Below are 17,389 nucleotides of genomic sequence, written 5' to 3' on the forward strand. Positions count from 1 at the left end.
CGGCAGGTGTTTCACTGAAGACAAATACAAATATAAAGATGCACATTCTTACTTCATGTATAGTCTCCTTTTTTGGTATGTTTTTCCACTAACACTGAGTTTGGATGGAATGAACTCGCATCGAGAGTTTAGAAAAGTACCTGTTGTCAGTTACTGCGGCAAGGCCAGCGATGTCTAAGATGGCAGAACCCTCGGGAGAGCGGGCCGCAGAGGGCTTACTGGGGTTGTGGGGCACAGAAGACCCCTCGTGGGCCAGCATGCCTGTGCCGGTCATCCTCCACAGCTGAGAGCGCTTCCCAGGCTCCTGGGGGCAGAGACACAGGACACAGAAAGCCATTACAGGCAGCCAGGCTTCAGATAAGGGCGTCAAGAGCTACATGCAAAGGGCTAAGTTCTCAAATCAAAACCATACTGAGAGACATTTTCCACGTTATACACATGTTTAATTCTAGCTTTCATTGTTGTCAATCTGAGTTGCACCTAGGATGAAATATACTGAACTTGTCAACCAAACAACCCCAAATTACAAATAAGGTAAATTTTAAAAATGTATTCTTAGGGCGCTTGGGTGGCTCAGTCAGTTAAGTGTCTGACTTTGGCTCAGGTCATGACCTCACGGTTCATGGGTTCGAGCCCTGCATCAGGCTCTGTGCTGAAAGTTCAGAGCCTGGAGCCTGCTTCGGACACTGTGTCTCCCTCTCTCTCTGCCACTCCCCCCTCTCATGCTGTCTCTCTCTCAAAAAACAATACAAAATTTTAAAAAATGTATTCTTTTCATATAGTTGGTATTTTCTGAGCAAACTAGCGAGTTGAGGTTCAGTCTAATCCCCGTTAGCTGCACCGCTAGGATAATTGCTGGCCCAGATGGTGACCCTCGGGTGCCCTGACCTTAGAGAGGGATCCAACTCTATAAAGTATATATGATATTCTTTGTATGTGATCATTGGTAATCCTCATAACTGGCAGACAACCAGAATTTACCAGATGTCTTCTCCCTTCCTGTGTTTATAATGGAAGCACACTATATTGATGGATTCTGATTTACAGATTATTTGTATTCAATTATAAAGTTGATTGAATCCAAAGGTTATACTAAGGTGATTGCTGTTAATTCTAAATATAGTTTCTTCTTAGGAATATTTTATGAAAAGCACTTGACTTCCAGGTCAACCCACAGAGGTCTATAAAATTATGAAGTAATATTATATTCATGAAGTAATAATATTAGTAATAATACTTATTGAGAATTTACTATGTGCCAACTGGTGATCCATGGGATTTCGTCATTCAATCCTCATTTAATCCTCAAAACAATCTAAGGACGTATATCCTATTATTATCCTTCCTCACAGGTGAGGAATGGCTCAGTGAGATGAAGAAACTTGCCTGTGGTCACATAACCTGGAGGTGCTGGAGTGAAGATTTCACCTCCACAGCCTGATTTCAAGGCCAACATGCCTCACCATTCACTCACATGGCCTTTCTAACACCACCTGGATGGTTCTGGTTCAGTAACGCCTGACCATTAGAAGACTTGCTGGGTGAACACATACTCTAGCTGGACCTAACAGGGTGACATCCACTCTCACCAGCTGGGAGCTCCTTCAGAGCGACAAACACTTGTGGGCACCACAAACTAGGCACTGGGTGCCATGCTGCCTGTGTTGGAAAAGACAGCTTCCGCGTTACATTTTTTTAAAATGTTTATTTATTTTTGAGAGGCAGAGACAGAGGCAGAGGCAGAGACAGAGAGAGAGCACAAGCAGGGAAGAGGCAGTGAGAGAAGGAGACAGAGGATCTGAAGTGGGCGCTATGCTGACAGCCTGATGTGGGGCTTGAACGCACGAACGGTGAGATCATGACCTGAGTCAGAGTCGGACGCTTAAATGACTGAGCATCCTAGGCACCTCCGTATCACATTCTACAGAGTAAAAACTAACTAAGTGATATGAATGCTGGAGTCAAACACCAGGATTTGAAGCCATGCTGCACCATTTACCAGCTGAGTGACCTTGGGCAGGTTACTCAATCCCTCAGAGCCTCTGTTTCCTGATTCGTCTAAGGGGGAAATGAGCTATCTTTAGGGTTCTTGTGATAAGTGTAGCAAACAGAAGGCACTCAGCACATGCCTGGCACAGCGTCTGACCTCAATAAATGTTTGCCGTGTCACTTTGACCACAGTTCTTTACACGGCACTTTATGTACCTCATCGTAGTTGATCCTTCTCCCAAACCTGTTAGATCGGGAAGAAAATGAAGCTCGGGGAGGAATGTGAAATACCAGATATCATGTATCTTTCAGTGGCAAAACCACAACCCGCACCCGGAAAGAGAGGGCGCCTTCTGTCTGCACCCCCACACCCCACGTCTATAGATGTGGAACATAGCTGTGTGTCCCCCTCTGCAGGCCCCCCCACGCTCGCATCTCTGTTCACGGGGAGACAGCACATCTACAGCGCCAAAACCACATGGAAAAGCATCTCGGTGGCCCTTGCAGGTGTTCCAGATCAGGAACCCAAGCACAGACGCTGGATGAAATCAAGTTTTTATCCATGGACTCCTCTACCATCTGCCTTTATATACAGACTCTTCATACTTGGAAACTACCAGCATTTCCATGTAAAAATCTGAGCTGTACCTTCTCCATCCAGTTCCCTCCCCCTTTCCCTCACAAGTGAGCCCTAAAACCTTTGGATGGCACTGAGGAAGACAGAAGTCCACGGGGACTATGGGTGTTGGGGTGGGGGGTGGACGGCCCAGAGTGTGGTGCCAAAGCCCAACGTGGGTGATGATCTGCACACGAGGCGGGGGAGGGAGGCTTCGTGTGGACGGTCAGAGACGAAGGGAGGGGAGAAGAGCATTCCTGTGCAGGGTGGGGGTGAAATGGGTGCTGTCCAGGATGTGGAGATGGGCCCCTGAGCCGGGAAGCAGGCTGTGTTTATACAGGGATGGGGCGCAATATGAATCTGTGACGTGGGACTGGAATTGAAAATATCAGTGTGAACTGCTGGTTTTTAATATACAGAAATATGCAAAATATATACATATATAAAATATGTGTGTGCACATGCATGTGTACCATGTCTGTATGTGTACGGCGTGCATGTGCGCATATGTAGGTATACGTAGTCTACGCACACCTGAGAGCCCTAGCTCTGTGTCCTGGGAGTGTCTGGAAATGACACCACAGTGACAAGTGTGCCCAGTGTCCACAGCTTAGCTTTCTAACTTCAATTCCTGATAAAAAGGGATCAGAAGTGGCACACCCAGAAAAGCAACAGGGAAAGTACGGATGAGTATAATTTGCTATGTTAGAAAGTAAGGAAGTTCAAGGACTGAGGGGCATACGTCAAAAGGGCACAGAAGGTTAAAGAGCTCCCACTGGCCAAATATGGGAATTGAGCGTTAAATGTTTCCTGACAGTCACAGGTAACCCGCTGAGTAAAGGAGGAATCCACACCAACGATATACACAGTGCTATGGATGACACTGCCACCCCACCCCAAATTCTTCTGCTGGAGACCTGGTTCGAAGCTTTGATGGTATTTGGACATGGAACCTTTGGGTGGTGATTAGGTTCAGACAAGGGCACATGAGGGGCTCTCCTGATGCAATATTAGTGCCACTACAAGAATGGACACCAATGAGTTTGCTTTCTCACCCCCACCCCTAGCGGGGTGCCATGTCAGGACTCCGTGAGAAGGTACGAGTCTACAGGCCAGGATGTAGCCCTCAGCAGGGAACCAAAGGGCCAGCACCCGATTCTGCACCTCTCAGCCTTCAGAACTGTGAGAAATAAATTCCCATTATTTAAGTCATCCAGTCTACAGTATTTTGTTATAAAAGTCCAGGCTAATATATACACATAAGACATAGAAAATGTGACGATGATCAGGATACCTACACAGTCTCAAGGTACCTGTCCATCAGGTATTTACTAAATACGAGGGCCAAAGAGAAACTTCACCTCACAGTACAGGAGGCTGGCAGCCACCACCTTCCTCTCGCGCTAAAGCTAACACCAGCAGTAACAGGACAAGTCAAAATCACAGCAGCACTTCTACAGAATTTCTGCCAACTTTTCTCTTAAGTTTGAGACTCTTTCAAAATAAAAAGTAGAAAGAAGAAAACAACAACCCCCCTCCCAGACAAACAAACAAAAACCCAACCAAAACCCTAAGATATCAGACTTTCTAATCTTCGTTTCTCATTGCAGAGCAGAAGTCCAGTTCCGAATGCTAATCCTTAGAAGTGTGCCTAGTTTGGGATGTCAGCGTAACTTATTTATATCCACTCTCCCCATCAAAGGAAATTAACAACAGTAAAAATGTTACATAAACTGTAACATCTTCCTCAAAATGTTTTTACTACTTCATAAAAAAATTTGTTTTTTGTCTCCTTAACAGTCCCCTAGCCCTTGGAGATTACACAGCTATTTGTTATTCCTGTAAAAAATTTTTTTCATGTTTGTTTATTTTTCAGAGAGAGAAAGAGACAGAGTGCGAGCAGGGGAGGGGCAGAGAGAGAGGCAGGCACAGACTCCGAAGCGGGCTCCAGGCTCTGAGCTGTCAGCACAGAGCCCGATGCGGGGCTTGAACTCCTAAACGGAGAGATCATGACCTGAGCCAAAGTCGGACACTTAACCGACTGAGCTGCCCAGGGGCCCCTTATTCCTGTTTTGATGATCACACCTGGTAATCCAATCCCAGCTGGCAAACCACCTTACTACTGAGTTCATTTCCATTCATGCTAACATCCTCCTCGACTTGAACATTCTTTGAAAGCCATCTGACAACGTTTCCAAGGGCTCTGCCACTTTTTTCAATTCATTGAATTCTGTCGGCCTCGCTGCTTTTTATTTTTAGATTATTACTTTTCCAAATTTTCTTCTTTAAAACTCCCCATAAAAGCCTCCAGAACTGTTTACTTTCAATTACTATGCCTCATGATCTCTTTAGTTGTCATCATTCCCAAATCTTATTTCCAAAATGCATCTCACATGTACGCGCGGCCTCCTATAAGTGTGGGGGAACACAGTAAGCAAATCTGGATTACGTGACTTTGAACTGGTGGAACAGAAGAATACATACAGAAGTACTGATAGGGTGATGGATGGGTGAGCCTTGGAACCACCAGGCTAAGTGTAAGAGGCCGCTCATGAAACACCAATCATAATGGAGTCCAGACAGGGAAGGACGCAGAGACGGAAAGTAGATTAGTGACTGCTTGGGGCTAGAGAATAAGGAAAAAAATGGCGTCAGAGCTAGAGATACAGGGTCTCTCCTAGAGAGGTGATGAGATGTTCCGAAGCTGAGTGTGATGATGCTTGCACGTATCTGTGGTGTAAACCACTGAACTGTACACTTTAAGTGGGGGGCCCGTTATGTGAATTGTATCTCAGTAAAGCTGTTAAAACTATAAAGGTGAATTAAAAACACATGTATTAAAGTTTCATTTGATGTACCAAATTTGAAATGATTTGAGTCTGCCCCTTTCCCCAGTTACGAAATTGCTAAGAGCTGTATAAGCTCACATCCAAATGAAGCAATACCCCTGACACACATGCCACCACTTCTGGCGACAAAACGGGTCCTTGGTTAGCATCATGGCAACTGACTGGTAAGGAGATGATCTCTACCAGGGTTATTTTTGGATTGTGTGATTTGCATTAAGTAAAATCTTCTGGAACCCAGCCTTCAGGTAAACATGTTTCAAATCGTCGTTGGTAATCTCTCTCCTCTTAAAGTCACTTCTACACCTCTGAGTTCTCAGACGCCTTTTGTATTGAGGTTTGAACTACTTATCGCCAGCCCGCCTGCCGTCTGGGCTGCTTCCGGCCAGATTTGCCTGCCTTCCTCTCTATACGTAGGTCCATTAGCAGAAACATTTCCCTAAACTGACCCTTGAAAAGAATGTCTGTCAGCATAAAAAAGGGAAAAGTTGTCAGTTGGATCATTTTTCCGTTCAGTTTAGGGAAAAGTAGACTAAGGGAGACGTTTCAATGGAAAAACAGAGTAATGAGAACAGCAAATCACAACTCGGGACAAAAATAAATTTAAAAAATACATTCTCCAAAAAAGGGCACCGAAGAGGAGAAGGGCTTGGAGTTCTTGGAGCGAGGACCGCAGGACGGGAGGAAGAGCGCCAGCGTCCCACCCCGAGCAAGCATGGCCGCGCCAGCCGGAGTCGGTCCACGGCTAGTAGTCTCCCCTTCTAAACTCCAAACGCTAAGTGCTCTTACCTTCTTCTTTAAAATGACTCTTTGTGTCTTTGGTGAGACATCCAAGACCAGCTCTGCACAGGTGGTGGCCTTACTGGAGGCCACAGGCCTTCCTGTCCCCTCCTGTAAACTGGAATTAAAACAGTCATACATACACACGTGTATATACGTGTACTCGCACACATATGCTCAGAAGCAAATGCTTAAAACCTCATCTATGAAGGGGAGACATTTTTTTAATCACAGAAGAAAGTTGAACCTGAGCTGCAGAAAGACCAAGGTTGTGTTGTTTTCCTGTACAGTTCAAAGATTCATTTGCCAGAAGACATACTAACATTTCCCCTCTCCTGATGCTTCTAGTGCCTTACAATTCAGACATCAAAGAATAACTATATAGCTTTAGCGCCCCCTCCCCCCAAATTAAACCAGACATTCCAAGAATTAGCTCTACTTTTTGCCAGACAGAAGATCAGCAATACTGCATCCCTAAGGCTTGGCAATGAATCAGAAGCCCCTCTAGGATGAAAAGAACATAAAGGGTTCATATTCATCTTCTTCCAACTGATCGTGTAGTGTTTCTCTGTGGCTTAAGAATCCTACGCTTTATGGAATGTTGCAGCCTAATTCCACTTTGAGGTATTTTTTAAAAAATGTTTTTTAATGTTTATTTTTGAGAGAGAGACAGAGACAATACATGAGCAGGAGAGAAGCAGAGAGAGAGAGGGAGACACAGGATTCAAAACAAGCTGTAGGCTCCAAGCTATCAGCACAGAGCATGATGCAGGGCTCGAACTCATGAGCTATGAGATCACAACTTAAACCAAAGTTGGCCACTTAACTGACTGAGTCACCCAGGCGCCCCCACTTTGGGGTATTTTTATAAGATTTTATTTAGATTATTCTCCTGTTTCCACCAATCATCATCAAAAAAGGGACCAATGAATTAGGAGTTAAAAACTAGTTTCCATGACCAAAAAAAGCACAAGTGACAAAAATATATAAATTAGATTTCAACAAAATTAAAAAACTTCTGCCCTTCAAAGGACACCATCAAGAAAGTAAAAAGACGATCCAAAGAACAGGAGAGAAGATATGTGCAAATCCTATATCTGATATAGACTTCGTATCCATGTTATATAAAAGGAACTCTTAAAATTCAACAATAAAAAGGCAGAAAAAGAACCCCAAATTTAAAAATAAGTAAAGGGGGGCTCCTGGGTGGCTCAGTTGGTTAAGTGTCCAACTTTGGCTCAGGTCATGGTCTCACGGTTCGTGGGTTCGAGCCCCACGTCAGGCTCTGTGCTGACAGCCAGCTCAGAGCCTGGGGCCTGTTTCAGATTCTGTATCTCCCTCTCTCTCTGACCCTCCCCTGCTCGCTCTCGCTCACTCTCGCTTGCTCTCTCTCTCTCTCAGAAAAAATGAGTAAAGGATTTGAATAGACATTTCTCCAAAGATACACAAATGGCCCATTAGCAGAGGAAAAGATCCTCAACATGGTTAATTATTAAGGAAATACGAATCAAAACCACAATGAGAAGTCGTCACACACCCAGTAGGATGGCTACAATAAAAAAATATATAAAATAACAAGTGCTTCTGGCAGCGTGGAGAAACCAGGGCCCTTGTACGTTGCTGGTGGGATTGTAAAATGATTCCGCTGCCATGGAAAACAGTATAGCAGTTCCTCAAAAAGTTACAACATGGAAATACCACAGAACCCAGCAATTCCACTCTTAGATATACAAAGGACTCAGAAACAGGTACTTAAACAAATACATGCATAGGCACGTTGACAGCAGCACAGACGCCAATAACAGTTGGAGACAACACAGATGTCAACAGCTGAAGGGACATCAGAGTGTGGTATGCCCATACAACGGAATATCACTTGGCCCAGCAAGAAGGAAATCTGTGCTGCAATGTGGATCAACCTTGAAAACTTTATGCTAAGTGAAAGAAGCCAGACACAACGGATCACATATTTATGAATCAACTTACATGAAGTATCTGGAATAGGTTGATCCTTAGGGAAAGAAAGCAGATTAGAGGTTGCCAGAGGTTGGGGGGTGGAGGGAGGGAGGGAACAGGGAGTAATTGCTTAATGGGTTTGGTGTTTCTTCCTGAAGGGATGAAAATGTTCTGGAACTAGATGGAGGCGGGGGCTGCACAACATCACGAATGCACTAAATGTCACTAGACGGTTGGTTCTTGAATGGTTAATTTTATGTTATGTGAGTTTCACCTCAATTTAAAATAAAAACCAACAAAAACAATACTCGTCTTTTCCCCAGCGTTTGTTCTCTCCAAAAATGCAAATCAATAATGTCTTCTATACTCCAAAACATGGTTCAATCTCTCCGCACACTGAGATTCTGAGAACCTCCCTTTTTATCTGCTCCATATCTGTCCAAGCCATTAAACTCATAATCACCCATAAGGATTCTTCAGTTAAAGAGCGTAATAACTACTGGAATTGAATTTAAGAACATAGAGAGAAAAACACGATTAGCAACCGGATTAAGAACTGGCTTCTCAGGCACTACAACCTTAAGCACTTCATGCTGTCAAGTGCCATAATCTTTAAAACAAAACAGACTGACTTAATTATAACAAGATAAACATCCCAGCACCGCTACTTCCAAAGAGAACTGCCATAAACAAGGAAAAGAACGGCTGTTCTAAGCAAAGATGCCCATCAATTCATCACTAGTGAAATCTGGACTCTGGGTAGATGAGAGGTACCACCAGACCCAGAGATTATTCTGTGAGCCTCAGGCAGATAAAAAATATTATTCATGAGCAAAATTATTCAGAACATTTTGGAAAGGAATCTGCCTTTAAACGTCCTATCCGTCGGGTGATTTATATTTGTAAACGCTAAAGGTTTAGCTATTTTCCCTGTTTTTTCCACAGGTAAATCTTAAAACTGGCCCCATCACCAGCACAGAAATGATTGTATTTACACGTTGGGGGAAGGACTACTTTTTGAAAGCCCAGTGTTTTGAATCTCTATGTACCAATTTAACAGCGGAATTAGAATAAATTTGCCATTTACCTGAGCTTTCTACATACAACTAACCAGATGACAGTGAAGATTATAATTCTAAGGCAACTGGAATTACTGTCAACTTGAGCTACTTTGGTCGGCTACAGGTGATTACTAAGATACACTTTTGAGTGTTTGCTTAACCAGTATTCTCAATGGGAGAGGGGAATCAAAATGACTTGAGTAATTATATAAGAGAAAGATTATTCAGTTTCAAATGAGGAAAAGGCATAAAACTTAAAGGCAGCAGCAAGAAAATGTAAAAATACATTAAAAATAACACCTTAAAAAAGAAGAACCAAAAATACTATGAGAATAGTATCTAATGGGAGGAATGTTAAATACTGGAATGGATTACTGGGGAGGTCTTGAAAAAAGAAACAGTCTTGCCTCTTTGGATAAATTTAATCTAGCCAGAAGACAAGGGTTTAGCTTAAGACCTCTCAAGATAGACCCTGAGCCTAGGATTTGGTAAAGAATGGAAGGAATCTCTCTTCGTCCTTTGAACCTCTTGAGAATTGCTTAAAATTTCAAACCAGGTAATAATTAGAGCCTTCTGCTTTACGAGAACAGTAATTGAACCCAGAATTACCCGGAGAATGTGTACGTAGCAGCGATGTAAATGAAGTTTTCATAATAAAGCTGTCGGTTGTCCTGGAAATCATTCATGTTGCAGCTGAGCTCCGAGGAGCCTGCCCCTTTAACAGTCAGCGTAATGAAAGGAGGCAGCGTGGGTTCATCCCAGGCATAATCCAACGAAGACATGGGCTTCACTTCGGTTCGGAGCCGGGGTTCGGCTACCCCATGCTGAGTAAAGACAACTGGAACCTACGGTGAGGGCAGAGAGGATAAAGAGGACTTTCTTTCAGAGTGGTGTTACTGGAAAGGCAGTCAGTGCTTTCTAGGTTTAAGTTCCAGACCCTCCCCAAATAAATCCTACATTGGGCATAACCACAATCATGAGGACAATCCTCTTCTCTCTTCAAATGCCTTTCTCTTTAAAAAAAAATTATTTATTTTGAGAGAAAGGTGGAGGGGCAGGGCCGGAGAAAGAGAAGGAGAGCATGAATCCCAAGCAGACTCTGCACTGTCAGCACAGAGCCCAAAGCGGGGCTTGAACCCATGAACCGTGAGATCATTACCTGAGCCAAAATTAAGAGTCGATGCTTGACCTACTGAGCCACCCCGGTGCCCCTTCAAATGCCCTTCTAGTCATCTTCCAAACTGCAATGAGCCCAACAATGAAAGGACACAGGCCATCTCTTCTACCCTCACCCCCCATGATATACTCTGAATACAGAAAGGAATAAAAATTCTGGAATTCGACTATGGGAAGTCACATATTATGTTATTATTCAAAAGCATTATTTAAAATGGTATCTTCTGATTTCCATCTTGACTTTACTTGGAAGATTTATAAAAATGCTCACTGTGACTAAGCAATAGTAGAACTGCCCATTCCCATTATCACTGGACCGTCTGATTCGATTCCTCTCTGTCCATAAGGAATGTCTACAGAGGGCACATGTCCACCAAACAATACGCTCAAAATGTCTGAGGGTGGGAGGGGGGGTCACTGAGAAGTCACTTCTGGACAAGACCGCCCAGCAATCAAAATAACCAGCAGAAACCAACTCTACAAGTAAGGGCGTCTAGGGTTGTCCAGCTGCAGAGATCCCCACAAAGTTTCTTTTAAGTCCATGTTTAAAATGTATTTCATCATTATCTTAAAGGCAGTATAAAATCCACCTTCCCACATGTCAAACAGCCAAACTGGCTCACGACCCCACTCGATACCTTAGAAAAGTTGTCAATTCGGAAAGGAGGGGGTAACTGGTCTGTGTCACTAAACGAGATCCTATAGGTAGCTCCTCGGAGAGTGATTTCCACGCGCAGGAAGAAGCATTTTCCCAGAGTATCTCTGCAGAAAAAGCAAAGAAAAAGGGTGCACACCATGGAAGAAACAAGTTATAGTTCACTTTCATATACTTCTCACAATCCTGATAGTGCCTGGACTTCAACTAACACCAAGGTATGCTCTTATATCACCTTAAAAAAGTAGAAACTGACAGTGTAATCAGAGAATAAAAAAGAATTCATTTGAGCAACCTCTGAATAGCACTTTGTCACTCTACAGTAAGATCTACATATTTTACTTGGTGGGTTTGTTTTGGGTAATAGTGCCAGCATGGCAAATGAGTAAATATTGGTTGAACTACATAAAATTGTCAATATTAGATTGCTTTGACATAAAAAAAGAGCAATTTCACATAGTTCAAACTAATATGCTGATGTTACTGATAACCAAGGTTTTCACTACAGGATGAGGGAAGGTGAGGAAGAATTCATCAGTAGTCACCAGCAAATAAATATGATTTTTTATATATATGTATGTGTACATGCATATGTGTATTTAAATATAGAGAGATCACTTGAGAGAACAAAGAAGCACTTTCTTACAAAAGAATATCAGTTAATAAACATAGAAGAAATGACAGAATTAGAAGAATCACCATTTTGCAACCACCAATGTAATCACTGATTCAGGTAAAAACCATCAGACCATTGAGTGAAAGGTTTTTGGGGAGATACACACAGTCTCAAATTATTCCCCCAATGGTTTACTATTGTTTACAAAGAAGTAAAGGTAACTTTACAATAGAGACACCTGGTGGACGCCATCCTAATCATATGATGATTGAATTTAGCAACATCAGTAAAGAGAGCAACGGATGCCCACAAGCTTCCTGTTGACGCAACAAGAAACAAACACCGCAACATAGGTAGTAGTCTTACCAAAAATGTTTCACCTAAATCTATGTATAGGAAACTATCAGAAAAATCCAGAAAACACACAGGGTAACAGAATGGATAAGAAAACAAGATCCATCTATATGCTGTTTACAAGAGACCCATTGTAGACCTAAAGACACCTTCAGATGGAAAGTAAGGGAATGGAGACCCATCTATCATACTAATGGAAGCCAAAAGAAAATCAGAGTAGCCATACTTATATCAGACAATCTAGATTTTAAAATAAAGACTACAACAAGAGATAAAGAAGGGCATTATATCATAATTAAGGGGTCTATCCATCAAGAAGAGCAAACAATTGTAAATATTTATGCCCCCAATGTGAGAGCACCCAAATATATAAATCAATCACAAACCAAGAAACTCATTGGTAATAATACCATAATAGCAGGGGACTTCAACACCCCACTTAGAGCAATGGACAGATCTTCTAAACAGAAAATCAACAAGGAAGCAATGGCCTTGAATGACACATTGGACCGGATGGATTAACAGATATATTCAGAACATTTCGTCCTAAAGCAGCAGAATACACATTCTTCTCGAGTGCATATGGAACATTCTCCAGGATAGATCACATACTGGGACACAAATAAGTTAAAAAAGATCGAGATCATACCATGCATATTTTCAGACCATAACGCTGTAAAACTCGAAATCAACCACAAGAAAAAATTTGGAAAGACAATGAAAACTTGGAGACTAAAGAACATCCCTGTGAAGAATGAATGGGTTAACCAAGAAGCTAAAGAGGAAATTAAAAAGTACATGAAAGCCAATAAAAATGGTAACACGACAGCCTAAAACCTCTGGGATGAAGCAAAGGCAATCATAAGAGGGAAGTATACAGCAATCCAGGCCTTCCTAAAGAAGGAAGAAAGGTCTCAGATACACAACCTAACCTTACACCTTAAAGAGCTGGAAAAAGAACATCAAATAAAACCCAAAAACAGCAGAAGATGGGAAATAAAAAAGATTAAAGTGGAAATCAATGCTATTGAAATTTTAAAAACAGCAGAACAGATCAATGAAACCAAGAGCTGGTTCCTTGAAAGAATTAACAAAATTGATAAACCCTAAGCCAGTTTGATCAAAAAGAATAAGGAAAGGACCCAAATAAATAAAATCAAGAATGAAAGAGGAGAGATGACAACCAACACTGCAAAAATACAAACAATACGAAGAGAATAATCTAAGCAATTATATGCCAATAAATTGAGCAATCTAGAAGAAATGGACAAATTCCTAGAAACATATAAACCACCAAAACTGAAACAGGAATAAATAGAGAATTCGTGCATACCCATCACCAGTAAAGAAATTGAATTAGTAATCAAAAATTTCCCAACAAACAAGAGTCCAGGGCTGGATGGCTTTCCAGGGGAATTCTACCAAACATCTAAGAAAGAGTTAACTCCTGTTCTTTTGAACAGGAAATGGAAGGAAACTTAGAAACTCATTTTATGAGGCGAGCATTACCTTGATTCCAAAACCAGACAAAGACCTCACTAAAAAGGAGAACTATGAACCAATTTCCATAATGAACATGGATGCAAAAATTCTCAACAAGATACTAGCCAACCGAATCCAACAATGCATTAAAACAATCAAGTGGGATTTATACCAGGGATGCAGGGCTGGTTGAACGTCCACAAATCAACCAATGTGATACATCATATTAACAAAAGAAAGGACAAGAATCAGATGATCCTCAATACATGCAGAGAAAGTATTTGACAAAATACAGCATCCTTTCTTGATAAAAACCCTCAAGAAAGTAGGGATAGAAGAATCATACCTCAAGATTAAAAACTATATACAACATACCCTCTGCTAATATCATCCTCAATGGGGAAAAACTGAGAGCTTTCCCCCTAAGGTCAGGAACACAACAGGGATGTCCACTCTCACCACTGTTGTTCAACACAGTATTGGAAGTCCTTGCCTCAGCAATCAGACAACACAAAGGGATAAAAGTCATCCAAATCGGCAAGGAGGAAGTCAAACTTTTACTCTTTGCAGACGACACGATACTCTATATGGAAAACCCAAAAGATTCCACGAAAATGCTGCTAGAACCGATTCATGAATTCATCAAAGTTCCAGGATATAAAATCCATGCACAGAAATCGGTTGCATTTCTATAAACTAATAGTGAAGCAGCAGAAAGGGAAATCAAGAAATTGATCCTATTCACAATTGCCAACAAAACCCCAAAATACCTAGGGACCAAAGAGGTGAAAAACCTATACACTTAAAACTATAGAAAGCTTATGAAAGAAATTAAAGAAGACACAAAAAAAATTGGAAAACATTCCATGCTCATGGATTGGAAGAACAAATATTATTATTATTATTACTATTATTATTTTTTTTACAAATAGTTTATTGTCAAATTAGTTTCCACATAACACTCAGTGCTCATCCCCACAAGTGTCCTCCTCCATGCCCATCCCCCCTCCCCCCACATCCATCAGTCCTCAGTTTTTGTCAGCATTCAAGAGTCTCTCATGGTTTGCCTCTCTCCCTTTCCCCCACCATTTCCCCCCTTCTTCTCCCCCTTGTTCCTCCGTCAAGTTCCTCCTAATCCTCCTATACGTGCAAACATATGATATTTGTCCTTCTCTGCCTGATTTATTTCACTCAGCATAACACCCTCAAGGTCCATCCATGTTGCTACACATGGCCAGATTTCATTGTTTCTCATTGCCATGTAGTATTCCATGGTATAGATAAACCACATCTTCTTGATCCATTCATCTGTTGATGGACACTTAGGCTCTTTCCATGTTTTAGCTATTGTGGAGAGTGCTGCTATGAACATTGGGGTACACGTGCTCCTATGCATCAGCATTTCTGTATCCCTTGGGTAAATTCCTAGCAGTGCTATTGCTGGGTCATAGGGGAGTTCTATTGTTAGTTTCCTGAGGAACCTCCACACTGGAAGAACAAATATTATTAAAATGTCAATACTACAAAGCAATCTATACCTTCAATGCAATCCCTATCAAAACGATACCAGCATTCTTCAGAGCTAGAACAATTCTAAAATTTGTATGGAACCAGAAAAGACCCCAAATAGCCAAAGCAATCCTGAAAATGGAAACCAGAGCTGGCGGTATCACAATCCCAGACTTCAAGATGGATTACAAAGCTGTAATCATCAAGACACTGTGGTACTGGCACAAAAACAGATACTAGATCAATGGAACATAATAGAGAACCCAGAAATGGACCCACAAATGTATGGCCAACTAATCTTTGACAAAGCAGGAAAGAATATCCAATGGAATAAAGACACTCTCTTCAGCAAGTGGTGTTGGGAAGACTGGACAGCGACTTACAGAAAAATGAACCTGGACCACTTTCTTACACCAGACACAAAAATAAACTCAAAATGGATGAAAGACCTAAATGTAAGACAGGAAGCCATCAAAATCCTGGGTGAGACAGCAGGTCAACCTCTTTGACCTCAGCTGCAGCAACTTCTTACTCAACATGCCTCCAATAGAAGCAAAAATGAACTATTGGGACCTCATCAAGATAAAAAGTTTCTGCACGGTGAAGAAAGCAATCAGCAAAACTAAAAGGCAACCAGTGGAATGGGAGAAGGTATTTGCAAGTGACAAATCAGATAAAGGGTTAGTACCCAAAACCTATAGAGAACTTATCAAACTCACCACCCAAAAAACAAATAAACCAGTAAAGAAACGGGCAAAAGACATGAATAGACACTTTTCCAAAGAAGACATCCAGATGGCTAACAGGCATATGAAAAAATGCTCGACATCACTCATCATCAGGGAAATACAAATCAAAACCACAGTGAGATACCACCTCCCACCCAACGACAGATGCTGGCAAGGGTGCACTGCTGGTGGGAATGCAAACTGGTACAGCCCCTCTGGAAAATAGTATGGAGGGTCTTCAAAAAATTAAAAAAAAAACTACCCTATGACCCAGCAATTGCACTACTAGGTATTTATCCAAAGGACACAGGTTTGCGGTTTCAAAGGGGCAGATGCACCCCAATGTTTATAGCAGCACTATCAACAATAGCCAAAGTATGGAAAGAACCCAAATGTCCATCGAGAGATGAATGGATAAAGAAAATATGGTATATATATATAAAGAATAGAGTATTACTTGGCAATCAAAAAGAATGAAATCTTGCCATCTGCAACAACTAGATATGGAACTAGAAGGTATTATGCTAAGCGAAATTAGTCAGAGAAAGACAAATCTCATATGACTTCACTCATGTGGAATTTAAGATACAAAACAGATGAACATGACGGAAGGGAAGCAAAAATAATATAAAAACATTGATGGGACAAAACATAAGAGACTCTTAAATACAGAGAACAAACTGAGGGTAGCTGGCGGGGTTGTGAGGGGAGGGACGGGCTAAATGGGCAAGGAGCATTAAAGAAGACACTTGTTGGGATGAGCACTGGGTGTTATATGTAGGGGATGAATCACTGCTTTCTACTTCTGAAATCATTACTGTACTATATGCTACTTGGATGTAAATTAAAAAATAAGTAAATATATATTATAAAAAAAGAAAAATATAAAAAAATATATATAAAAATATAAGAAAAAAGAAAAGAAAACAAAAATTCAGGAAGGAGAACATTCTATAAGAAACTGGCTTGGAATCTTTAAAAACTTCAATATCAATAAAGACCAAAAAGGGAAAAGTAGGACTACTCTCGATTAAAGTGGATGAGATCTGTCTGCTAAATAAAATGCATGACTCCTGACTAGGTCCTAGATAAGGGCAAAGGGAGTTATGCTATGAAGGGTATTTTATTTTATTTTATTTTTTTCAAGGTTTTTTTTTTTTTTTTAATTTCTAGGAGAGGGAGACAGCGTGAGCAGGGGAGGGTCAGAGAGAGAGGGAGTCACAGACTGAAACAGGCTCCAGGCTCTGAGCTGGCAGTCAGCACAGAGTCTGACGCGGGGCCCGAACCCACGAACCGCGAGATCATGACCTAAGCGAAAGTCGGACGCTTAACCGACTAAGCCACCCAGGCGCTCCAATGAAGGGTATTTTAAAAGGCTATTTTTCAGGGCTGCCTGGCTAGCTCTGTCAGTAGAACATGTAACTCTTGATTTTAGGGTCATGAGTTTGAACATGTTGGGTGTAGAGATTACTTTAAAAAAATACTAAATTTCTTCAATGGGTAATGTTAGTATATATATTTAGAAAAATGTCCTTGTCTTTTTTTTTTTTATGTTTATTTATTTTTGAGAAAAAGAGAGCATGACCAGGGGAGGGACAGAGAGAGAGGGAGACCCAGAATC

The 17,389-nt window shown here is 41.5% G+C and overlaps 1 protein-coding gene across 4 annotated transcripts in view; it reads right to left on the reverse strand.

Annotated features, from left to right (window-relative positions):
• VPS13D (vacuolar protein sorting 13 homolog D) overlaps positions 1–17,389 on the reverse strand; it is a 251,706-nt gene that overhangs the window by 109,584 nt on the left and 124,733 nt on the right. For 3 of the 4 annotated variants that reach the window (XM_077763779.1, XM_077763778.1, XM_077763781.1), the window contains 4 exons: positions 11,063–11,186; positions 9,858–10,093; positions 6,241–6,349; positions 141–304 (listed from right to left, as the gene is read on the reverse strand). In XM_077763779.1, coding sequence (XP_077619905.1) covers positions 141–304; positions 6,241–6,349; positions 9,858–10,093; positions 11,063–11,186 — 633 coding nt within the window. Of the gene's footprint in view, positions 1–140; positions 305–5,110; positions 5,232–6,240; positions 6,350–9,857; positions 10,094–11,062; positions 11,187–17,389 lie in introns of those variants that run through there. The other variant, XM_077763780.1, reaches the window with a different exon arrangement.

Source organism: Crocuta crocuta, unplaced genomic scaffold (genome assembly GCF_008692635.1).
Source record: "Crocuta crocuta isolate KB4526 unplaced genomic scaffold, BGI_CrCroc_1.0 scaffold13, whole genome shotgun sequence".
Taxonomy (NCBI): Eukaryota; Metazoa; Chordata; class Mammalia; order Carnivora; family Hyaenidae; genus Crocuta; species Crocuta crocuta.